Source organism: Lepus europaeus, chromosome 20, assembly GCF_033115175.1.
Source record: "Lepus europaeus isolate LE1 chromosome 20, mLepTim1.pri, whole genome shotgun sequence".
In the NCBI taxonomy this organism is placed as follows: domain Eukaryota; kingdom Metazoa; phylum Chordata; class Mammalia; order Lagomorpha; family Leporidae; genus Lepus; species Lepus europaeus.
The window spans coordinates 39,159,437-39,185,072 of NC_084846.1; the positions used below are offsets into that span (position 1 = coordinate 39,159,437).

General features: G+C 43.7%; 1 protein-coding gene across 5 annotated transcripts in view; it reads right to left on the minus strand.

Moving 5' to 3' along the window:
• Positions 1-5,351: 5,351 nt before the first annotated feature.
• ELMO1 (engulfment and cell motility 1) overlaps positions 5,352-25,636 on the minus strand; it is a 565,441-nt gene continuing 545,156 nt past the window's right edge. For all 5 annotated transcript variants that reach the window (XM_062178895.1, XM_062178893.1, XM_062178898.1 and 2 more), the window contains exons 20-22: positions 21,722-21,804; positions 8,940-9,017; positions 5,352-6,757 (exon numbers count right to left, since the gene is read on the minus strand). In XM_062178895.1, the coding sequence (XP_062034879.1) occupies positions 6,557-6,757; positions 8,940-9,017; positions 21,722-21,804 (362 nt within the window). In that variant the 3' untranslated portion in view covers positions 5,352-6,556. The remainder of the gene's footprint in view (positions 6,758-8,939; positions 9,018-21,721; positions 21,805-25,636) is intronic.

Consider the following 25,636-nt stretch of genomic DNA (forward strand, 5'->3'; position numbering starts at 1 on the left):
TGTACAGGAACTGATGTCAAATTGAGACTCATAGAATAAGCATGGAGTGAGCTGAGAATTCTTTCTTTTGTCACTTCATGGATTTTTGCTCATCCTTCCAATTCTCTCAGGCTTTCCTTCCTTCAGGCCAAGGCAGTTACCTATTGCTCTGTGTGCTGCCTACAGTTTTGTACATTATGGTTCTCTTAGCCATGTATTGCATTTATTTGTCTCTATTTCATATCCTAGATTATGAGCTTCTTGAAGGCAGAGCCCATTTCTTACTTGACTTTTGTAGACTGGGCATTATGGAAGGTGCATAGTGAGTGTTTAATAAAAATCCCATTGATTTCTGCTGTGCTGTTTTGTGGCCCCTATTCACTCACTCAGCCTAGGGCCTATTTTCTAGTCCTGTTACAGAACACTCCCAAACTAGGTCTTCTCAATCCATGTGCAGCAAACCAATTTGTGACAACAGGGTGGTGGAGGAAAGTAGGTGTTAATTGCAAAGCACAGAGCAAGGAGTCAGGCTGCTCTCTCATTTCCTGGCTCCTTGAGGGGTTAGGGATAAAGTTTCCTATAAATTGAAGGTGGGGTTGGGAGGTGCACGTTCAGCTCATGTACAAGTCCCTGTTTGGTCTGCAGTGCTATTGGCCTTCTTTTGATTGGTGAATGGTAGCATGTCCCTTTGGGAACTTTGATGAGAGCAAGGTGGGCTCCAGTCAGACAGGTGTGTGTTCCTTCTTGCTTGGGGCCTGAGGTTCATGGAGAAGAAATGCCTCAAGACAAGAACAAACATCAACATGTTATCTATAGGGGAGAGAAATGATCCAATGTGTCCTATGTTCAGGAACAGTGTAGGGTCATCCCGTCAATTCAGTGAGCTATTTTTTTAAGAGGTTTATTTGCAATCATAAAAGTGGGGCAGGAAGAATTTAAGCCAAGAGACAGAGGCTGGGAGACTGGGAGACTAGAACTTGATGGTTTCCAGCGTCTGCATGAAGGCACTGAACAGGGCTTGGTTTCAGTACTGGATGTACCCCATGCGTTTCTGAGCCTTTCTGTGGCCAAGTCTATCCTGGTTGCTCTGCTCCCAAACCCTCTTCTGATTTTTCTGTTGCTTTGTCCTTAGACTTACTCCAGGGCTCAAATGGTCCCTTCTATGGTGCCTTTTTACTTTCATCCCTTGAGGGGCTAAATGCAGTATTTTTTTTATTCTGCAAAACAGAAGAACAAACATTACTTGCTAAGAGGTAGCTACTGACGGAGGTGTGTCTTCTAAAATTATGTCATCCCCAAAATTTTGAGTTGTGGAGAGGATGATTTGCAATGAGAGAATAAAACTTTCACAGAAGAAGAAACAAAAATAAAGAAAATGAGAGCTACATTTCTAATTTGCTTCTTTATTTACACTGGCTTCCACAAAGACAAGATTTAGGTTTAAAATTCAAGTGGAACAACTACCTTTATACCAAGTTTCTTGTGGAATAATTTCCCTACATATCTGAATATATTCTGATTATTTTTCTGAATCAAAAAGCACTTAACTTGAAGTGGTTTTGTTTACATATGTAGTCAGTATAAAAAATGTAATTACATTAAACAGAAGATTTAGGGCATATTTTCATATGGGATTACACCATAATTTGTGATTTTATTATATTTTCTCAAGCCCATGCTTCAAAAGGAATGTTAAAATTATTAGTTTTTCCATTCTTCTCCTCCCTCGCTTATTTTTCTTTCCCACAAAACAGGCTGAGTTGGCTGAGACAGGTCAGCTAAGCTATACTACAAACACTCCACTCTCAGACCTCCAAGGGTAACAAAGGACAGGAAGACATGGGGAGGGCCAGACAGGGAGAGTGTGTAGGACAGGGGATTTGCTTTTTGACGGACAGTTTGCAGACACCTGGTTTGTAGTGCTCTCAAGTCATGAGGCTTACATTTTATAAGTGGAGAGGCTCACAGTGGCTAACTGACTTGCTCCGTCTTATGTTTCTGTTTGGAGACGTTCAGCTAATGCATACTCTCTCATGTCATCACTCCCTGAAATCTCCTGTTTGTTTTTTTCTCCTGATTATGGATACCTGCCTGGTTATCTGCTTATCCACCCACTGCAGAAGCTTAGGAATCTTCTGCTTTCTCTCTCTCTTACTCCCTGCTTAATCGGGTTTGCTTCCAGCTCATTCTGCATTTGTGATAACTTGTGCCTTCCTCTCTATTCCCATTGCTGATGCTAAAGTCTGGGCTCAAATGGTTCTTGCCTGGGACAATTTCGCTAATCTCCTTGCCAAGATCTCTGATTCCAATTTTCTCCCCTTCCAAACTTCTCCCCCATGTGTTTGTGATATCTCTAAATGGCAAATCTGATGTCATTTCTCTTAATGCATTCCTTTGCTCTTAAGGGACTTTTGTGCCTTTCTTCCTCTACAGTATTATCTCTCTTTGCTCTCCCCATGCATCCTACATACTAACCACACCAAATACTTCCATGTTCTTGAGTAGTCACAAGTTTTATGATTCTAAGCTCTATCTGTTGTTTTGGCTCTATCTAGAAAGTTCATCTCTTGCATGGTGAACATCTTCTTTAATATTTTTATTTGAAAAGCAGAGAGACACAGAGAGAGATATTTAGAGAGACATAGTCGAAGGTGGAGATCTCTCATCTGCTGGTTCACTCCCCAAATGTCCACAATAGCTGAAGCCAGGAGCTCAGAACTCAATCTGGGTGTCTCACATGGGAAGTGGTGAGTCAAGGATTGAGCTATCACCTGCTGCCTCCCAGGGTGCTCACTGGCAATGGAATTGAACCCAGGCACTCTGATATGGGATGTGGGCATCAGAAGTAGTATCTTAACTGCTGCACCACATGCCCATCTCTATTTCAAGACCTAACTTGAATTTCTCCTCTTGTTTTCCTTTACTCTGTTCTTCAAAGTATTGGTTACATCCTTTGTTTTACTGATCTACTTTGTAGATAATTTATACAATGTCACTTGCCACACTATGACAGGGGTTTTTTGCTTTTTTTTTTTTTTAAAGATTTATTTATTTGAAAAGCAAAGTTACAGAGAGAAAAGGAGAGACACAGAGGGAGAGAGAGACCTTCCATCTGCTGGCTCACTCCCCAGATGACCGCAATGGCCAGGGCTGGGCTGGGTTGGGCTGAAGTCAGGAACCAGGAGCTTCATCTAGGTTTCTCACATGGGTCGCAGGATCCCAAATACTTGGGCCATCTTCAGCTGCTTTCCCAGGTGTATTAGTAGGACCTAGATTGGGAGTGGGGCAGCCTGGACTTAAACTGGTGCCCATGGGATGTCAGCCATACAGGTGTAGGCTTTACCCACTATACCACTCCCCCAGCTATTTGGTTCATATTTGACAAAATGACTGGGCTGTGTTTTCCCTAAATTTACAAAGCTCATTCTTGTTGCAGTACTAGTGTTTAGTTCTAATAACACTTTTGATTACTGAATGGGGTGTTTTTATTTCCTCCTTAAAGTCAAAAGTTTGTTACCTGTGAGATATCTTCAAAACTAAAACAAAATGGATAAAAGGTGTGTATGACACTAGGGACAATGGGCTGCCTCACTCTTTATCCAAGCAGGAAGGTAGGGCATGCTTCAGCATGTAATCGGAGTTAGAATAGACTTGCAAATAGCTTCAAGAAACATTCAGCTCTGTGCTTTCTCTTTTGCAACAACTACTAGGTTTTCCTACCTTTAAAAGTAGTCATAGTGGCTGGAGAGGGCAAATTACCCTTCCTCCTGTGAGTTTTAAACAAGAATAAATGATCAATTTTATTTCAAGTACAAAACGTAGAGAAGCCAACTTGGGTGGATTGACAAAATCAGCCTTCCTGCTTCCCATCTGCCTTGAACTTGGCTTATCTGCCTAGACCTGGAAACCGTGGGCAGTGGGAGCTGAGCTTGAGGTGATAGGCTCACTAAATGGGCAAAAAGCCTTGGGCAACCTGGAGAGCACAGATGAGACAGCCGTATATGGGCAGTAACCTTTGACCACCTTGCCAGAAAAGGGAAGACTAGAGAATAAAACTGATGTAGCCTCAGGGGCTCACAGGCCGGGGGAGGAGAGTCCAGGGTGACACAGGAGCATGCTCTTTTCAATAGTCCTGAGAGGGTTTGTTTCCACGTAATGCATCAACAGAAGTGCCAGAGACGGGGGATGGTTCTTCCCAGTGTCACACAACCCATCGATCTCTTAAACTCAGAGTTCTGGGACCACAGATATCTTGGTCCAGGCAATTTCCATCATCTTCATGGGTAAGGTCTTGTAATTGATCATGCCTCAGTAAATATAGTGACTCGGTTTCCTTTGACCTCATTCATCATCTTACCATGATGATGAGGAGACCAATGCATGCATCTGGCATGAAAGGCATACATGTTAGTAACACCGAAGCTTGATGCTAAAGGAATTGCTAATCTGACCCTCAGGTGTGGGTGCTCTGATGGGAAGAATGACTCCCTGTGAGTGATTATGCAGCACGGTGGAGCTTTTGCTGCCATTTATGGAGTGCCCTGGACCATGTCATCTCACACCAGGTCGGCCTACAACTGCACATCTTGATGACAATAAAGAGCAGTCATCAGCCTGTACAGCATGTACTGTGAGTCCAGAGAGGCCTGTGACACACCATGCTCAGTTCTGCACACTTGGGCTCTTCTGCCCTCACGTCCAGCCCCGCCCTCGTAGTTAATGATCCACCTGATGCTGTCAGTAGAACTGACCTAAGAAGAATCCTTTGTGGAGTTCTGATCTCCAATTTATTAATTTACAGTTAGATTTATTTAGCTCTGGCTTAATTTATTCTGGGTCTGTTGGTTTGCATTTGTTTTCACTGTTAAATGTGCTCCTTCAAAACTGCCATGGTTTAACTTTTCCAGTTTTGTACATCATATGAGGGTACTTCAGAGAGCTCAGGGAAAAGTGAAGGTAAAAGATAAGTTTACTTTGGTGCAAAGAAATTGTGAAATCCATTTTTTTCCAAATACACACTTTCCATGAACTTTTTGAAGACTGCATATAATGGTAAGAAAGAAAAAAATAAATATGTAAAAAAAAGAGAAAGTCATAGTCAAGAGGCAGCAATGCACCATGAACAGGTCATACTTCCATATAGTGGGTTCGTTTTTCTCAGTGAGACATGGTCTTCTTGGAAGCGAAGTTCTTGACTGATGCTCAGAGTCCCCTAGACCAATGTTTCTGAAACTAATGTGCACTGAACCACTTGATTCAGCAGTAGGTCTGAAAGGGCGGGGGTCTCATATTTTGCATGTCTAACAAGCTCCCAGGTGATACTGATGATTGGCTAGCAAGAACTCAAGTTACCAAATCAAAGCACCAGCACCCCAAGTCATCACAATTAAGTTTATTCCACAGCATGTTTAAGGGAATGTTATTCTTAGGAAGATGTTTGGGATTAAAATAATTAAAAAAAATTGAAAAGTACACACATTTATGTATCTCTTCTTTTCATTAAATATATATCTGTTTGGCAAAAAATGTTAGACTCTTTTGTACAAAAACAAAAGGAAAAAGAAAAACAACAAACAAAAAACAAACTGAACCCCAAACCCTTGCAGAACGTAAATACCTGTAATAATTACAATGATGTAAACTTGGATGTCTGGACCATCCTGCGGACCTGTGTTGCACCAGGACCCTTCAGGAGAAGGTCACACCAAACCCTCAGAGAGCAACGCCTGACGGAGAGGCTTTTAGGTTTAGTCTATTAGAGATGGAGCATAACTACTGATTTCACCATTTGTGCTTTCAGCTAAGAGGCTAGGAGCGTGTGTGGAAATGAAGGCAGATCTGGGCTGGGGCAGGGAGAGGAAACCCAAGACTAGCTAGTGCAGAGGGAAGGTTGGTCACGGTCACAGTGCAGACGCGAGGTTAGCGTGGGCCCTTGTTCTGTGGGCTGTCTGGGAGAGCCAGTGCTGGCGAGGACTATGATGAGGCTGCTGCTGCTGCTGCTGCTGCTGTTGCTGCTGCTGCTTTTGGGGCCAAAAGGACCAGGGCAAGGTCAAAGTTGGGATGGAGGAGAGAGATTTGAAAGCAGTTCTCAACTCGAATGGAACTGGTAGTGTGAGTTGACCCTAGAGAGAAGGAGATGGAGGATGTGGTGTTTGGTTTGTCTTCTCATCAAGCAGCTAGGCTGCCTCCTGTGGACCTGCCCTTGGGTGCAGGACAAGTCTGGGGGCAGTCTGGGGCTGCTGGTTTTCCTACTCCATGAAGGAAGAGGGGGTTCGGCTAGAAGGGCCCTTTTGCTCTCTTATTGGTGGTGACTTTTGCTCTTGTCCCACCACTGGACTGCAGCAACGGGAAGTGATTTAAAGCAGTGGAATCGAGAGACAGAGTCAGGGAGGTGAGCAAGACACCAGGCAGGGGCCACAAAATGCTGGGGCCAGAGAGGAGGCTGCAAGAAGTGTTGACCTAGAGCTTCCCTTTTCCAAAAGAGGATTCCTAGGCGTGGGCGTGTTTTCATTCCTCTCTCCTGTTAGCTAGATTTTCCAGTTTTGGAGGGGGGGGGGCGTGGCCAGGCCCCACCACTTCAGTTACAGTCATAGACAAAGTCGTAGTTGCTGGGCTCCTTGGGGATGGGCGGGGGTGCGTCGGGGATCTGAATGTTTTCCAGGTCCAGGAGGCGGAGCTTGATCTCCATGCTGAGCAGGGTGTCCAGGTCATTCCGTGTCAGGTCGCTCATCATGTCCTTCCCGAGCAGTGCATTCAAGCCATCTGTCCAGATACAGTACTGGCAGGAGAAGGGGGCGACAGAGATCATTACTGATGGCAGTAACAGAGCAGTAAAAATAACTACCATTTAGTGAATACTTAATGTGTGCAAGGCTGTGGCTTAAGTGCTTTGCCTACCGTGTTCTGGCATATTCACAGCATTTCTGTGCACTTGGCACTTCCCTCATGATCTCTGTTTACAGAGGAGAGAACAGAGGCACAGAGAAGTTACTTCCTGGTGACTCAGTCATGGTGGACTGGGTGGGATCCGCACCTAGGCCACCTGACTCCAGTGCCTATGCTCTTCCATGCAAGAATGGAAGACTCGAATTCTGCACCACTCCAGGAATCTGTCTAACATCCCACCAGGGAGTCTGACTTAAAGGTGTGGTGGGATATGTCCCAACACTTCTGGACCCAAAGTTAGGCCACACTTGCTTCTTTCCTGACTCCAGTCGTGGTCCCTGTTCTAATGAGCTAGTCTCTGCCTGTCCCATGCATCTAGGAAGTCCACACCATGACAGCCACTTCCCACTCTGGAGCCAAAGTATCCAGCTGTGCCTTTGAGCTTCTCAGCAGAGTCAGGAAGTAGCCCTCTGCTGCTTCCTTCCTGATGGTCAAAATTACTGGGTACTCTTTTTTAAAAAGAATTATTTATTTGAAAGGTGGAGCATCAGAAATGAAAGAGAGAGAGAGAAAGCTCTTCATTTCAATGGTTTATTTCCCAAATGGCTGCAACAGCCAGGTCTGGGGATAATATTATTTTGTTTCTTTTAGAGATAAGTAAAAACCAAGAAAGGTGAAATACACACAGAATTTAGTAGTGGCCAGCAGAGAGCCAGATGGGCTCCTTGAAACTACTGTTATCCTTTATATCACTGAGGTATACAGTTTTGGGAAGTCTCTCTCCCCTTCATGGGAGATTATAAAACTAACTTACTATTTTAGGGGACAGTGATGAAAATAGAATGAGGTGACAGATACAAAAGTGATCTGAAGAAGTCAAATGTATTCACAAGTGTCTGGTGTTTTCCCCCATATTGTATCAACAAGAAGTGGTACAATGTGGCAGTCCCACAGCATGCATTCCTATCTGGACTTTGTGCACACTGAAAAAACAGCCTTGAATTGATTTAAGTAACACTAAAGTTTCCACTATTTTATGTAGTTTTCTGCACAGCTCTATACATCATGAACTTGGCGGCCTGTGCATAACCGTGATTTCATTTAAAACCAGAACAGTAGAATCGGCATCTATTTTGAGAACGATGAAGACAGAGTCTTACCCTTATGCAAATTAAATGTCAAATGACACTGAATTATACTTAAGGACCATTCTAAATGCAGGATTTGTATCTAATCTTTTCTCTTTCTTTGGGATGTACAATTTTATTCAAAAGCTTCAAACCAGTGAAAACCAGATAGTACTGAATAACTTCTAAATGAGCTAAATCTCCTAGGGGAAATTGGAAACAAAAGTCAAATTCTGTTAAAATGTTCCCTTTCTTTCTAAAAGCTGTTTATGCAACTGCATGCAAAACAAAAATTCGAGTGGTATTATCTAAAAATAAAAAGTCTCAAGCACGATGCTGGGCTCTAGTTTACAAGAGAAAAAGTTAAATCAACCGTAACTGCTACTTGATCTTACAAATCCATTTTCCTAGATGTATGCTAAATATCTAAAATGCAGCTGACTGCACGCTTCAAGAAGGGAAACAAATTACACTTATCACAAGATGTCAAAAGGCAACGAAAGCATCTAGAAAATAAAACCCCACCAGCAGACACAGCCCTAAACCATTTAAAATAGCTTTGAGGAATCTGGTAGAAACCTCTTCATCAGATGTTTTGAAAAATAGAGAACTAGTTTATCTGAAAATTAAATACTCAATGAAAACCAAAGCTTTAGCCAGGACCATCTTTTCAGCTGGGATAGCAATGATACCTTTGCTGGGCCTGGGGCATTTACACGCTTTTTTTCTTGATCATGATCTTTAAGCTGTTAAGAACCGGAACCTGTTGTAACAGTTTTTTTAAGAAATTTTGATTCTGTCACAAATCAACGAGATGGCTCTTTGTTCGTGATTTTCTCAGACAGGCTTTTTTTCAAATGAAATTTCATCTTCCCAATATTCTTCCTTCTCGCTTTTCTGGAGAAGACATAACATTCTCTCACAAATTAACTCCACAGAGACCCTTACCTCATGCTTGTCAGGAGCGATGAAGTTCAGTTGGCAGTTGGAGTCATACAAGATGGAGAAAGCAAGTTCAAGCACCTCCTAGGAGAGATTAGGAAAAAAAAAAAAAAAACACTATAAGAAAAACTGGCACAATCCTTTTGACAGTTACAATGGCTGCTGATTGGATGTGAAACAGACCGGGGGGGCAGCGAGGAGGCTGACGGGAAGCAGGAGCATGCGTTCCGAGGCTCACAACGTCATCCCTTCCCTGCACTGAGGTCTGCGTGAGCCATCTCATTCCATTCTCATGCCGGCCTGTGCAGCAAGGATTACCATCTAAGGGCAAGGCTTAGGGAGGGTCAGTGAGTTGTCCGAGACCACAGAGCCCCAAAGCTCTGCTGTTCTTCCTTCCTCAGCATCTGCCTTCCAGGGAGACCATGGAAAACAGCAAGGCTCTGCCAGTCAGCAGCAGTTAGTGTTGCTTTACCTTCTATCACCCCAAAGAGAAAGAAGTCCCTGGGGGTGTGAACTCCCTGCAATGCAGGTACTGAGGCTTCTGGGGAACCCACCATCTCCATGCCTCTCCTTTGATTTTGAACTGCTGCGGAGCAAAGGCTACACCAAATGCAGATTTTATACACCGGAGACTGTGTGGTATAAGGGCAAAGCATTAGCTCTAGGGACAGAATCCCTGAGCATCCGGTGAGTACGTAGGTCCCAGGGGGCTTGCATTTCCTCACAGCTGGTGCCTTGCCTTAGGCAACTCCGTGTCACGTTTAACATGTGCTTTTTTTTTTTTTTTTTTTTTTTTTTTGACAGGCAGAGTGGATAGTGAGAGAGAGAGACAGAGAGAAGGGTCTTCCTTTGCCGTTGGTTCACCCTCCAATGGCCGCTGCAGCCGGCGCATCGCGCTGATCCGAAGCCAGGAGCTTCTCCTGGTCTCCCATGGGGTGCAGGGCCCAAGGACTTGGGCCATCCTCCACTGCCTCCCCGGGCCACAGCAGAGAGCTGGCCTGGAAGAAGGGCAACTAGGATAGAATCCGGCGCCCCGACCGGGACTAGAACTTGGTGTGCCGGCGCCGCAAGGCGGAAGATTAGCCTGTTAAGCCACGGCGCCGGCCTAACATGTGCTTTAAAATACACTTCTTAAATTGTAACTGCTGTACCAAGGTTGGGCACAATGGTCATTTTAGCTGTCTGGGCAGTCAGCAGGGATATTCCGGAAGAGGAGACTCATCAGCACATCTCCACACCCTCACTGGCTCCTGATCAGGCCTCAGCCTTGCTTGAACACGTGTGTTCTGGCGCACCTGCCTCCTCTGTGCTGAGCGCCCCTCTCCCCTGCTGCAACCTGGGCACTTCCCTAGTCAATAGTTTCCCATGAAGCTTTCTTTCTTAGGTAGCCAGATCTCCCCACACCATTCTCTGCTTCAATATCTGTCAGAAGATTTGTCTTTGGCCAGTGACTCACAGCAGGTGTGCCCCAGAAAGACGATGGAAGGCAAAGAGATGAGATCAATGCCTCCAGATTTTTGACGGATTAAAGACTCCTTTCCGGTGCTAGCTGGATGCTTCTTCCAAAGCAGCCCACACTGAGTTATTTCTGGCTCTCTCATGGAGTTGGCCTGTGTCTATCTGACCTCCAGCTGTCTCCTCACTAAGCGGGAGCAGCTCCTGTTTTAGGCTGGACCTTCTAGTGTCTCCCATTCAGACGTCTCCTCACCCTGCCAGAAACAGCAACGGGCGAAGGACAGAATGCTGAGTCATGGGCCGGCAGCTACTCTGCAAAAATTCCCTCTCTTCTCATTTTTCACTCTTTTCCTTCCTTATGCCTCCAATTAGGCCTGCCCAGTGTAGATCATAATGTGATAAAGGAGGCTCACCCAAGTTTCCATCAAATTTGGCCTCTGTTTCCAAAAACATATTGCTTGGATCATTAAAAATGTTTTGTTTTAACATATTTTAATATTTGATGTATTTGGGAGGGAGAGAGGGAGGCAGAGAGGGAGGAAGAGAGAGAGAGAGAAACAGGGATGGGGGAGAGAGAGCGAGCGAGCATCTATCCATGATTCATTCCTCAAATGTCTGCAGTAGCCAGGGATGGGAGCCAGAACTCAATTCGAGTCTCCCATGTGAGTGGCAGAAACCCAGTGACGTGAGCCATCACTGTTGCCAGCCAGGGTCTGCACTGGCAGGAAGCTGGAGCGGAGGAGCCGCAGCTGGGAACTGAATGCAGGCACTCTGAAATGGGACATGCGTACCCCTCTTGAGTCATTTAATTCACAATTAAAATGGTCATGGCCTTACTACTAGTACCACACACTGGTATCATCCTTCAAAAAGAAAATCTCAAGAACCAGGCATCTCACTCCTAGGGTTATTGCTAAAAAAACTCAAAAGCAAGTATATATGATACATTTTTATCTGTAGGAAAATTATGAGAAACTAAATACCTTTCTTTCCTTTGGATATTGAAGAAGTCACAAATTGGCAACCAATAGAAATATAATTGGGCAGCTATTTAGTATGACAATTATTAAGAACTTATAGTAAGTGAAAGAAAGCAGGTGAAATGAATACCATGTGCATTGTGATCACAATTATACTCAATGCCTACTTGTGGACAGAGACCAGAAGCAAATATGTGAAATGAAAATAATTATGCTGAGATGCTGGGATTCATAGGTCATTATCTCTTCTTAGGATTATTTTTCCCAAAAAATGTTATATTCTGTAATTTTATAAATTTAGAAAAATTGTTTTGAGATAATGAATGTTGGTATCAAGGAAGACTTCTTGGTAATTTTAGAGTCATTCACTGGGGAAATGCTCTGACTAGAGAGAGTTACTTGTGAACAACGGGTCCAGGGGTTACCGCGGCATAGGGTCACCTGCTGCTTTGCTCAGGGAAACCACGTGGCTGACCATCCACTTGGGAGGACAGCTGACAGCCAGTGTGACCACCACTTTAGTTCAGATACAAGCCCTGGCCTAGCTACTGAAGTCACTGGAGCCGAGAGTGTCAGCATGATTGTCACCTTCTCTTCTGCAGGGGGCAGAGAAGAAAGAAAAAAGAGGGGGCTGTGCAAACTTCGGGCTTTGCCCTTCTATGATGTGTTCTGCTTGGGACGGGAATGATCAGAGCTGTCATGACCTAGATTCCTGATAAACACAGGCAGGAAATGGGAAATTCGTGAGAATGTCAATCCCCACTTTAATTTCACCAAGGCTGCCTGGGAGGGGGTGGGAGGAATTAATTCTCTGAGCCACACGCCTGTGTTAAAGGGTGCTCTTATTTATAATGGGTTTTATTGATGTCTCCGGCTTGTTGTCATTGAGTTGCCGGTGGAGGTCAGCTCTTCAGCACTTGGAGTAGGGAGGCTGCAGAGCCAAGAGCGATGGCGCCTCTTGGGCTAACACTGCAGAAGCTGCCACCTGCCCAAACTCCGTGAGGGAGAGAAGTGCCAGGTGGTGGTGGAATAAGCTGTCAGGAACTGGGTCAACGTCCCCCTCTGGGGCTTCCTGCTGCACACCACAACACTCATTGTTAGCGCTGGGGCTTTGCTGCTCACTACTGAAGGTCTTTTATTCACTCTGGATTTATTGCAGTGAACACTTTTATTCAAGGAGCAACTTCTCCTTATCCTCTGTACCACTGAGTCCCACTGACCACCTTGCCCTGGGGAGAAAGACCTGAATGCACTAAGTTCTGGAGAGAGGGAAGGCTGGAGGAGCAGCCCTCTAGGCCGTGGAGCCTCTGACCCCTGGACTCAACCATCTGGCCCCCGTGGACAAGGCACCATGGGAAAGGGATGCTCAAAGAAATGACACCTTGGTTTGGGGGTCTGCCGTCTTCTTGGGGCAAATGACAGACTGACAATACAAGAGCAGAGTTTTCTGCAGCAATGTTATCAGTCTACAGTTATACAGTGCTGACTGCTGTTCTTGGATTGGGCTAATTTACCACATTTGGCATTAACACCCAGCATTCACCTAACTATGCTGGTTCTTCGTCTATCCAGGTCATCTTGAAGGTAAAGTATTTGGATGAGAGATGCAGGATAGGTTTTGGCATGTGTGTGGGCACTAAATGGCTACAGAAATAGTAGATTTCATAGCTACAGCACAACGTTACCTATATACTGTTGTGTTTGAGTTTCTATTTTAGAAGACAAAAATCTCTCATTCATAACATAATAGGGGACTGGTTCCTTAAGCAGCTACAACTTTCTGGTCCCAATCTATCTTAGCAGCATTGCTGGCCAATAGTTCTAGTTCCCTACCCTTCTCTCTGCCCCTGTCTTTTCTACATATGAAGTCCATTGTTTTGGGGAAAGCTGTGGCGCAATAGGTTAATCTTCCACCTGCAGCGACGGCATCCCATATGGGTACCAGTTCTAGTCTCAGCTGCTCCTCTTCTGATCCAGCTCTCTGCTATGCCCTGGGAAAGCAGAAGATGGCTCAAGTGCTTGGGCCCCTGCACTCATGTGGGAGACCAGGAAGAAGCTCCTGGCTTTGGATTGGTCCAGCTTTGGCTGTTGCAGCCATTTGGGGAGTGAACCAGCTGATGCAAGACCTTTATCTCTGTCTCTCCCTCTCACTGTCTGTAACTCTGCCTCTCAAAATAAATAAATAAAAATAAAATCTTAAAAAAAAAGGAATCCAATGTTTCCCAATCAGAGGATGTTCTTTCACATGTGTGTATCTTTTCACACACTGTTACTCCCTGGAAAGCCTCCTTTTACTTCCCCTTTCCCCTGACCAATTCCTTTCCATAGACCCAGCTGGGATGTTCTTGCCTCCAGAAGCCTTTCTCAATACTCCTAGGCTGGGGGCCAGTGCTGTGGTGCAGCGGGTTAACACCCTGGCCTGAAGCGCCAGCATCCCATATGGGTGCTGGTTCATAGACCTGGCTGCTCCACTTCCATTCCAGCTCTCTGCTATGGCCTGGGAAAGCAGTAGAAGATGGCCCAAGTCCTTGGGCCCCTGCACTCGTGTGGGAGACCCAGAAGAAGCTCCTGGCTCCTGGCTTTGGATCGGCGCAACTCCGGCCGTTGTGGCCAATTGGGAAGTGAACCATCAGGTGGAAGACCTCTCTCTCTCTCTACCTCTCATCTCTCTGTGTAACTCTTTCAGTAAATAAATAAATAAATCTTTAAAAAAATACTCCTAGGCTCCCGTGTGCTCAAATTTTGTGGGAATAGATATAATGAATTGTAACTGCTTGTTTATACAAGTGTACTTTAAAAAGTTCATGGAAAGTCAAATTAAAAGGTAAATTTATTTTAGTGTAAAAATGTTTTAAATCCATAATTTTTTCCACAATATATATTTCCATGAACTTTTTGAAGATAACTTATACAGAAATCTTAGCTGTTGGACATCTTCAATCAGGGACCAGGCCATATTCGTCTTTGGATGCCTGGCAGCTGGCACAAAGAAGATGCTCTGTATACCTACTGAGCGAATGAATTAATGAAGTAAATCTGTGTAAACAGCAGTTTGTTTCAGGCCGGGGTTTAAAGCTGATGCTAGAACATTGCCTCTGGTAGACCCTTCTTCTTGTTTCAGGTTCAATAATCTTGTGATAAGAGGACCAAAACTCATTTATCTGTACGTTTATGTGCATTTCTTGGTATGTATACTCTAATTGAATAAGATGTGTGAAAAAAGAATCCCACTGGGAAAACCAAAGCAGGATTCTGGCACGTGAGGAGCTGAAAGCCTCTCTTAGACCAAATGCACTCCTTTCCGGATCAGCGGGGTCCGCTGAGCTCTTCCCTCGCGGGATACAGGTTGACCGTTTACAGAGGCCTCAGATTTGGTGACACAAGGACCAAAAAGGCTCAACTGAAAATGCACAGCAACAAATGAACTTATTTTCTAAGTTATAGAGCTTGCATTCAGAATTCTTAAAAATCAAAGTCTTCCTGCTGAATGGCTATCAACCATGATAATTCTTTTCAATCTCATTCTGGAATTTTCTAATCTCTCCATGAAAAATCTGGAATTCTGTGCCAATAGAAATGTGCCTGCTGCACTGACCTGTGTTTCACACATTAGCCTCTAAGTTCCAGGAGGCCAGGGCCCCATCTGGCCTGTTCACTACCCTATGTCCAGGGCTCACTGTGTCTTGGCTGCTCCAGGGCTGATGGGACAATGTTTTGACCATAAACACAAATGCCACTGTGGTAAACACCTCGAGAGAAAGGACCAGTCCTCTCGCTCTTTCTGTTCCCAGGCTCATGCTGAACGGGTGAGAGGACCCTAAGTGTCTAAGCCTCTGTTGTTAATCAAGTGACTGCTTCAATGCTACTGTCAGGCTGCCTTGCTCAGGGAGTAGTCAGCCAAGAGTCCACGGCACAAGAATGTCAGAAGCTGCTCCTCATCTGGAAAAACCGTCTGGAGAGCCAGCAGTGAGCCTGAGCTTCTGCCCACCCAGCCTGTGCTGCCAGATCTCCGATGGACACATTTTGGTCAACTCTCCTTTCAAGCTGGAAGTCTCATCTTTTCTACCCAGATGTCCCAGAGGCAGAAGAGGAAGTCTCTGCAGTACTGGGAGAAGGGGTGTGGGCGTGGGACGTAGAACGGGGCCTTTCTTCTGCCTTTTGATGTTCTGCCTGATGCACTAGGTATACGTGTGAATACTATGAATCTTACAAGACAAATATTTTTCATGTATATGTACATAAAGGAGCCAGGATGGTGCAGATGTTGCCACTTCAAAGTAGAACAGAAGGATTGGGGTGGCTAGAACGTCTGGGCCAGTGACTCCCTGGCAGTATTCTCCATTTGTAGTCTCATGTACCTGTTTCAATTGATATGTTCCATCCATCAATCAATGATTCATGCATTTTTATCCATCCATCCATCTGTTCATTCATTTATTAATCTGTCATCCATCTAATTAAAATACTTATTTATTCAAAAGGCAGAGTGACAGAGAGAGAGAGAGGGAGAGAGAGAGAGAGAGATCTGGTTTACTCCCCAAAATGCTGCGATAGACAGGACTGGGCCAGGTTGAAGCCAGAACTCCATCTGGGTCTCCCATGTGGGTGGCAGGGACCAAAGTTATTTGGGACATATTCTGATGCCTCCCAGGCACATTAGTAGGAAGCTGGATCAGAAGCAGAGCAGCTGTGACACGAACTGGCACTCCAACATGGGAGACCAGCATCACAATGGTAGCTCAACCTGCTGCACCACCATGCAGGTCCCTCACCCAATATTTTATAAGTACAATGGCAAAAAAGGTTGGAAAGCACAATTTTCTCTGTTTGTCAGTCTCCTTTAAGGAGAAAAAGTTACAAGAAGGCCAAATCCACCTACATGTGTAATATGTTCAAATGAGATCATCATCTCCACACCTGTTTTGACATTGATGACCTGTGTCTTCTCTCATTTTTTCTTGGATAGTCAGCCTAATACATTTGTAAATTTCTTCATTGTGTCAGTGAATCACCTTTTGGTTTTACTGGTATTCTCTACTGATTTCTATTCTAAATTTTATTAATTCTGTTCTTATGCTTGCTTAACTAAATTTCTCTTCTTTATTGAGTGCTCTAAGGTAGAAATTTTAATGATTTTATATCTTCTTTCCCAATACATGTATTTAGTACTATAAATGTCACTCTAAGTACATTCCCATACATTTGGATAACATATTTTATTTAAAACTAAATAGAAATTTTGTGATTCCTCCTAAGACTTCTTTGAACTCTGTGCTATTTAGAAAGTATTAAATTTTCAAATATTTTGGGGTTTTCCAGACATGTTTCTGCATTAATTTCTAGTATGGGGGCCAGCATTGTGGCACAGCAGCTTAAGCCACGACTTGGGACTTCACTGCCATATTGGAGTACAGGTTGGAATCACAGCTACTTTGTTTCCAATCGAGTTTCCTGCTAATGAGACTGGGAAAGCAGTGGAGGAGAGCTGAAGTTCTTGGGCCTCTCCCAGCCATGTGTGAGACCAGGATGGCGTTCCTGGCTCTTGGCTTTGTCTTGGCTTAGTCCTGGCTGTTGAGGCCTTTTGGAGCATGAATCAGGGGTTGGGAGAACTTTCTCTCTCTCCCCATCCCTCGTTCCCTTCCTCCCTCCATCTCTCTGTTGCTCTGCCCTTCAAATAAATATTTAGAAATAATTTCTAGTATAATTCTGTTGTAATCTCAGGGCACACTTTGTGTGATTGTTGTTCTTTTAAATTTGTTAAGAAGTGTTTTGTGGTCCAGAGGTAGTCTCTCTGGGTGAATGTTTCCTGTGAGCTTGAGAAGAATTGTGTATTCTGCTGTGGTTTGGTAGATTATTTTATTAATGTCAATTAGGTCAAATTGATTGATGGTGCTGTTCATGCCATCAATATCCTTTCTGAAATTCTGCTTGCTTGATCTATTGATCACTGACAGGGGGATGTTGAGGTCTTCAATATAATAATGGATTTTTCTATTTATGCTTTCAGTTATATGAGTTTTTAATTCATGTATGTTGATGTGTTCTTCTTCAGCACAAATATGTTTAAGATGTTACATGCTCTTGGAGACTTAGCTCCTTGATAATTTTATTTTGAAGATGGATTTGTCTGAAATTAATACAGGCACTTGAGCTTTCTTTTGAAAAGTGTTGGCATGGTATGTCTTTTTCCATGTCATTATTTTAAGCCTATCTTGATGTTATATTTTAAGTGGGATTATCTTCTGGTTATTTTAACCAGTCTGACAATCTTGCTCTTTTAACTGATGCGATTAGAGCATTTATATCCAAAGTGCTATTGATATGGTTAGAGTAATAGGACAATGTTTCTTACTCTTTCCTATTGCTTGCATTTTTCTTTCTCTTCCATTTTTTGCTTTCTACTTTTTAAAAACTTAGTATTTTATAAGTATGCCATTTCATTTACCCATATGCTTTAATTAACCAACATTCTTACTATAATTATTTTATTTCTATTTTTCTTTTTGAGAGAGAGAGAGAGGGAGAGAAGGAGAGAGAATGAATGAGAATGAGAATGAGAAAGAGAATAGAATGAATGAAGGCTGCTATCCACTTATTCACTCCCCCAAATGCCCACAGTGGCCAGAGCTGGGTTGGGCACAATCCAGGAACAGGGAACTCAAAATAGGTCTCCCACATGGGTGGCAGGAACTTGAGCCATCACTGCTGCCTCCATGTGTTCATGTTAACAGGGAGTCAGAGTTAGGAGATGCTGGAGCCAGGTGTCAAACCCATCACTCCAATATAGGATATAGGCATCTCAATGGGCATTTTAACTACTAGGTGAAAAGCTCACCCCATTATCATTATTTTTAACTAAGAGTAGTTATATTAAAGATGGATAAACAATAAGAAATCAATATTTTCATTTTATCTTCATTTATTTTTTTCTCCAAACTCATTTTTCTTCCCATGGATCCAGGTTTCTGACTGATATAATTTTCCTTTTGGCTGAAGCAATTCTCTCAACATTCCCTGCAGAGCATGTCTGCTGGCAAGGAATTCCCTTGGGTTTTGTTCATCTGAAAAAAAGATCTTTAATTTTCCTTCATGCTTGAAGGGCAATTTCACTGGATATGGAATTCTGTGCGGATCGTTTTTCTTTTTAACACTACAAACATATCACTGCATGCTCCTCTCGCCTGCTTAGTTTCGGTTGAGAAGTCCACCCTAAGTCTCATCTTTGTTCTTCTATGGATAATGTGTTTTTTCCCTCTGCTCCTTTCAAGATTGTCTTTTTAACTTTGGCTTTGTTCAGTCTGAACATGATATATCTAGGTGTTTTTTTTTAATAGTATTTATCCTCCTTGGTGTCCTTTCAACTTCCTGGATCTGTGGTTTGATAATTCTGGAAAGTCCTTGGCCATTATTGTTTCAGAATTTCCTCTGTTCCATTCTCTTTCTTCTCTGGTCTTCCAATTACATGTATGTCATAACTTTCACAACTGTCGCATAATTCTTTGATGTTCTGATTTATTCATCTCTTCTCCTCTTTGTATTTTAGTTTAGGAGTTTCTACCAAACTATATCCAAGCTCACTTACGTATTTCCTCAGCCACCTCAAGTCTACTGATGCGTCCATCAAAAACATTTTTCATTTCAGTGTTTCTGAACTGTAGACTTTCCTTTTGATTCAGTTTCCCTTCTACCCTTGCATTACCCACCTGTTCTTGCATGATATCTACTTTTTTCACTAGCACCTGTCATATTTCTAATCATAATTATTTAAAAATCTCTGACAATTTTGATTTCTGTGTCACACTAGAGTCTAGTTCTTACGACTACTTTGTTTCTTCCGACTGTGCTTTTCTCTTACTGTTTTGTCATGCCTCTACTTTTTTGTTGCAATCTAGACACAATGTATCAGGTAACAGAAAGTGAGGTAAATAGGCCTCTAGAGAGATGATTTATATTAACCTTGCAGTGCTCTGGGCTGTATTTATGTTTACTCTAGTGGCAAGTGCCACAGGCTTCAGGGCCCTGGTCTCATTGTTTCTCTTCTTTGACTAAGTATTCTTCTTTAGAGAGTGTCTCTTGTCTCTGAAGTTCATTCAGCTATAATCCACTGCCATTAGTTTGCAGTTTTGCTGGAGTGGTGGTAGGGCATGGGAGAGGTTCAGCATTCTATAATCTTCCACTGAAATCTTGCATCCTGGGGCTGTCATCTTCTCAAGCGTTTCCCCAGTAGGGCAGATTTACTGCCATGGCTTCTTCCCTTTTACCCTGGCTCTAGTTTCCCATCGTTTCTTTGACAGCCTGAAGGCTATTTACTATGTCTCCCTCACCTCGAATCCCACAGTTGAGACAGGAAGGCCAACACAAGCTGGAATGGGAGGAATTACTCTCCTAACTGGGATAAAGGCCTGAAACACAGGACATTATTATGGAGAAGGCTCTGACCTATTTCATAGTCAGTCTTCTACACCTCTGTCAGAGTCCCAGGGGGGAGTCTCAGATCTCCACTGTGAGAACCTCCTTCTGGTGGGTAAAGCCGTGAAACTGTGCCCCACTCCAAGACTGCAGCCTCCAAGAGTTTCTTCATCTCACACTAGTCTACAGTGTAGACTACAGTGATTCATCAGAATTGCCATAAGTGTTCCCACAATTCAGTGCTCTCATGGACTGTGCTCTAGGTAAGCAGTTTGGTTGTGAGTCTCTGTGATGCATCTGATTCTCCTCGTTCCAGGGTGATGATTGGCCTGCAACTGAAGTCCACTGGTGGATCCAACACAAGGCTGCCTCACTGCCAGCTCCAACTGTCCTGGCCCTCTTGGACTTACAGACTCTCGTTGCTACCAATGTGCCCACATGGTTTCTTGCTCAGCTGCAAGTGTTATATAACCATGGGGACCTCGGCTGGAGCTGAGCTGAGCCAGTGCTCCCTGAGATTCTGGAGGGAACACGGACATGCTGAGTATATGGCATTCCTGCTGGTGTTGCGGAAAATCTGCCCCACAAGAGGCAGACGATGGCACCTGGAGCCTTGCTGCTATAGGGAAGGATGCTCCTCTGGAACCTCACGGGCTAGAGAACCACTGAGTTCCCCATCATAGGGAAGAGAGAAGTGAAACTCCCTGGAGGTGCTATAACAGAGAGCCTGGGTTTTCAGACACGCCCTTACATCATTACCCTTGTCATTTAAGTGCATTAAGTCCTACATGTCGTGACACTGGACTTGAGGCAGGTTGTATTTATGTAACTTAAGAAGCACAGATTTCAAAGTAGCCTCCTTGGCTGTGTCCTCCCAGTCCTTTCATCCAGAATAGTACTATCATGGTTGTTTTGCTTTTCTTTAACCATAGATAGGGCCAGCCTGACAAGACCTGGACTCAACTCTGTCTTAGAATGTTTGAAGTTATAGACCAGGGGCTGTTTATTTTAACCCTGATTGATAAGTAGGATGCACATTATTTTGGTTTTCCTCTTAGATACTGATGCTGGACATACAGAATGACATATTGATCTGTGTGGCATTCGGGGTATCAATGCATCTGGAACATCCAGATACATCTGCATAGCTGTATCCATGGGTGGTATATATCACAAGGTGCCAGGAGATTTAAACAAATCCCCCAGAGGCAAATACCTGTAAACCAGTGTCCAAGGAAATTCTGCCATCTTTCTGGATAATGCTCCCCTACTCCTTTGCCACCCAACACTGCACCTTTTCTGACAGAATGTGGACTGTCATGGTGACAGCAGTTGGTAAGCCAGGAGGGGATGATAAGTGTTGCAAAGTGAAGGGGGCTTCATAGCACCCACATTTTGGGAAATTTTTTCCTTTAAGCCAGGTCTGAGACCACAGTCTACTGTCCATGGTCCTGAAGGACATCAGACCCTTAGGTTTTCTAAGATTGCATTAATCAGTTGATATTTGCCCGTCCCAAGTTGCGAAGAGACCGTAGGAAGGCTAGAGTGGGGATGTTTTTAGCCAGAGGAAATGAAAGAGATTGGAGTGGGAGAAGGGAAAAGTGAAGTGGACACCAACAAGAGATTGGGTTAGGCCCAGTGAATGGTTGGAGGTAACTAGAGGAGGCTTTAGACAGCTGAGAGCACGGCTCCTAGGGGTGGGTGGGAGTAAACAGCAAGTGGGAGAATGGAAGAGACAGTGAGCCTTTGAAAAATGGTCAGGAGAAGAGTAGGGGTAAAATATGCAAAATGAATCAGGAAAAGTGAAAGGAAAACTGAGTAACAGATGTGCAACTGTTTAAACACACATGCACACACGCACACACACTGCTATAAAGCAGGGCCATCAGAGTCGCTGACTGCACTGTGCAGATAGAGCTATTTGCAATAATTTTGAAGTCATACCTTGTTTTGTTTAAGGGCACCTTTCTCTTTCATGTGGGGGCAGTCCTTTCCCGTCACCACAGCTTTGATATCTGCCACTGGCACTGCAATTCATAAAAGGAAATGAGAGTAACTACACCATTGAGCATTTCAGTGTCAATAAAGAAGCAGGACTCCGCGTCTGCTACAGTTACCATTCCAGGAACCACCGCAAAAAGAGAATAGTGGTGCAAAGAGGAAGAGAAGTCAGGCAGTCTTAGGAGTAGAAACTAAACTAGAGACGGTCCCTGGCTTAAGATGGTTTGACTTTACAATGGTACAAAGGGACATGCATTCAGTAGAAACCACACGTTGAATTCTGAATTTTGGTCTTTTTCTCCACGCTAGTGACGTGCAGTATGATCCTATCTCAGATGCAGGGCAGTGGAAGTGAGCACAGCTCCCGGTCAACCATGACATCATGAGAGGAAACACAGGTATTCTATGGTATACCTTGTTGTTAAGCTGTGACATTTGGTAGGTTAGGTGTGGTAAATGTATTTTTGTTTTAAAACATACTTTCAGCTTATGATCAGTTTATTCGGCCCTCACCATATGAGAAACATTCTTGCATTTTGGCAAAAAAAAAAAAAAATCCTTGGGGAGAAAGAGCTATGTCTATAAGCAGTTTATTTAATTAAAACAAAGATCTAAAGAAAACCTATATAATAGTGCTGGGAGTGATGCATTAGAAGTAGCAGCAGGTAACAGTGACAGTAATAGTAACGGTGATATTAATAATGCCATTACAAAGGGATTGTTTGTGCCAGGAGGAATGCCAAATGGCTTACACACATCAGTGTCTCTCACTTCAGCATATACATGTATTTAGTTTCTCAGTTTTGGATAAGTAAGGAAAAGCAGCCTTATCTCAAAAAATTTGTTTGACTCTAAACTGTTCTGATTTCACTCTCCAAAGTCTCTGCCACCTCATTAATTCTCACAATTCTGTGAAGCACATTCTATTATTCCTATTTTACAGGCAATAAAACTAAACTCAGTTAAATAAAGGAAACCTTTCTTTCTGATAGGGGATTCTGAAAATAATGCAGTTAGATAAAATGATGTTATCTTTTGTCTTAGGAATTGGAAAAAGATGAGAAACAATATGGAAAGGTTTAAAACTTTTGTTAGAATCAACTGAGAGGGGGCCGGCACTGCGGCTCACTAGGCTAATCCTCTGCCTGCGGCGCCAGCACCCCGGGTTCTAATCCTGGTTGTGGCACCAGATTCTGTCCTGGTTGCTCCTCTTTCAGTCCAGCTCTCTGCTGTGGCCCAGGAGTGCAGTGGAGGATGGCCCAAGTACTTGGGCCCTGCACCTGCACGGGAGACCAGGAGGAAGCACCTGGCTCCTGGCTTCGGATCAGTGCAGCGCACTGGCCGTAGTGACCATTTGGGGGGTGAACCAGCGGAAGCATCAACTGAGAGAGAGAATGAGAGCAAGAGAGAGATAGAAGGCAGTAGGAGAAATTTAGTAGTTGGAAATTTAACTTCAAAAAATGCAAAGTCATCTATCTATCTCTGATTCCTAATCCTTAAATCCCATGTGGGATTATGAATCTAGGAGCATATGCAGGCTGACTTGGTTTTATCAAGGGTAGGAATTTAGGATTGTGGAAAATTTCAATAATAAATTCCTTAGGGTCTCTGAATGATGAATATAATTAGAGATTTCATAATTATACTTCACATAATTTTACTGGGGAATTGGGTTGTAGGTGTGATGAAGATTAAATTGATAGAATGCTAAAGTTATAGAACTGTAAACCCTTTAAAAGCTAAAATTTTCCAGGCACTGTAAAATTTCTAAGAATCTATTGACAGCCATAGAGTTCTTTGTAACCCCAAGAGGAGAAGGGCTGTGCCGAGTGCTTCTAGGAATTTTTACAGGTTCCCCTGCTGCCTGTCCAACACCTGCCCCTCCATCCTGCAGTTCTGATTCTAGACTGCCTTGGTGGGCATTATGCATGCTCAGGATCACCTTGCTTTCCTTTCCTGGCCACATGATAGATTCCAGCAAACTGTGCAGGTAGGTGCGGTCATCTGAGTGATTCTAGCCAATGGCATGTGTGAAGAAGCGGTATGCCTCTTTTTTTGCACAGGGCAATGCAAAGTCCACATCCTCCATTGTCTCTCACCCCAGACGCAGAAACTGAAGGAGGCATATGTTGTATGCAGATGGCATGGCTGTGGATGGCAAAGCAGTCACTAGCCTGTGTCCTGAGTGACTGTGAGGAGCAGTCCTTTGCCAGCCCATGCAAGCTGCACACTGTTGGTGAGAAATAAACTTCTGTTGTGTTACATCACTGAGCTCTTGGAGTTGGTCTGTAGCATCTCCTGCCTGGTAAAAGCTTTCACCTTAGACCCCCTTTCTGGCTTTCTTCCCCAGCCCATTTGGATTGGCACCTTCCTGTACGTGGTCCCTCTGACTCCTGAGCCAACCTTTGGCCAAGAACACTGACTTCCGTTCTCTGCAAATCCATTGTTTTGTAAACTAACACCAGTCCCACCTCCCTTTTCAGCTGATCTGGCTGCCTGATCACTACCCTAGGAGGGGACAATTGGACACTTTGGGAAGGTGGTTAACTTTTCAATGGAAAATCTACCATAAAGTGATTTTGTGTGATATAATTAGCAAAATCAATTAACAGACTCTTCAAGCTTCAAATGGAGTTTGAGTCACAGTTCCTTGTAGAAAGTCGTTTGTTTTAATATATTACAGAGCCAGTGACCTATAATGAGTGTCTACCATGTACAAATGGTAGGTTGCCCCTTGGCTTTGAAAACCCATCATATGGAATTGGACAAGAGTAATAACAAAAGTCTGTCCTGGGGTCAGTCTTCAGATCGCTAATGGGAAGTCTTCAGGGAAGAAAAGGCACTTTTCCACTGGGTTTTGTGGCAGTACATATTTCATGTTTTTTATATGGATTGTGCTCTATCAGGGAGACGGGCTGCTGTATCGCTCATAGGATTATGACTAAAAAGAAATCCTAAAAATACAGTGCGGCTTTTAAAGGTTGCTTTTTTACATGGTTTGTCTCTAGATGCACTGGAAGATTAGGGGTGGGAAGGGCTAAAATGCCTCTGTAGTCCCAGCAGCAGGAACAGAGGGGTCAGAGGCACACCTCTTGAATCTACCCTGTAAGGAGGCAGCAGGGGCTCTTGATGACTTCAAAGCCAAGCTAGTATTTTGATCAGTTATTTTTATATTAGAGCAAGATAAAATTGTGGGGCCCACAGACAGGAGAATAATTGGGGAGGGGGCGTGACTAGTGAAGAAAACTCTACCACCACTCTGACTTCCTGGGGCATGGCTTCATTCTATCAAGTTTTTAGCTTGAGCTGGATTGAAATAATTTTAGTTCAACATTGCTATTTTACATATGGAAACAATGAGGTTTAGAGAGCAAATACAAATTCTGCATGTTGGGGTCAGAGCTGGGATTAGTGCTTTTTTTCTTACTCCATTTCAAGGTCACAGTTTGGAAGGTGACAGCACCCCACATCATGTGGTGCACAGCCCCACATGTGCTAGTCACTCTAGACATGCTCAGGAGACTCTTTGATTGCTAATGTCTGTGGAAGGAAATTTGTGATTTAAAACAGAAATCCTACTAAAAAAAGCAAAAGTAAAACGTGGGCACCATGATGAAACAGCTTTAGTGTTCACTAGTGGAAGCTGAAACCAGGCAGAAACCATCCGCAGGAAGTGGCCAGGAAGCCTTGAGCACTTGTTGTGTGCACAGCTCCATGGTAGAAGCTCCTGTGTGGAGCTACACAGAAGGGACAGGAAGATCTCAGGAAAGCTGAGTACAGAATTTCATCTTTCTAACCAGACAGGTCAGTCATGCAGCATGCAGTTAGAGGGAGGGCTGTGCCTCTGGAATAGAGAGC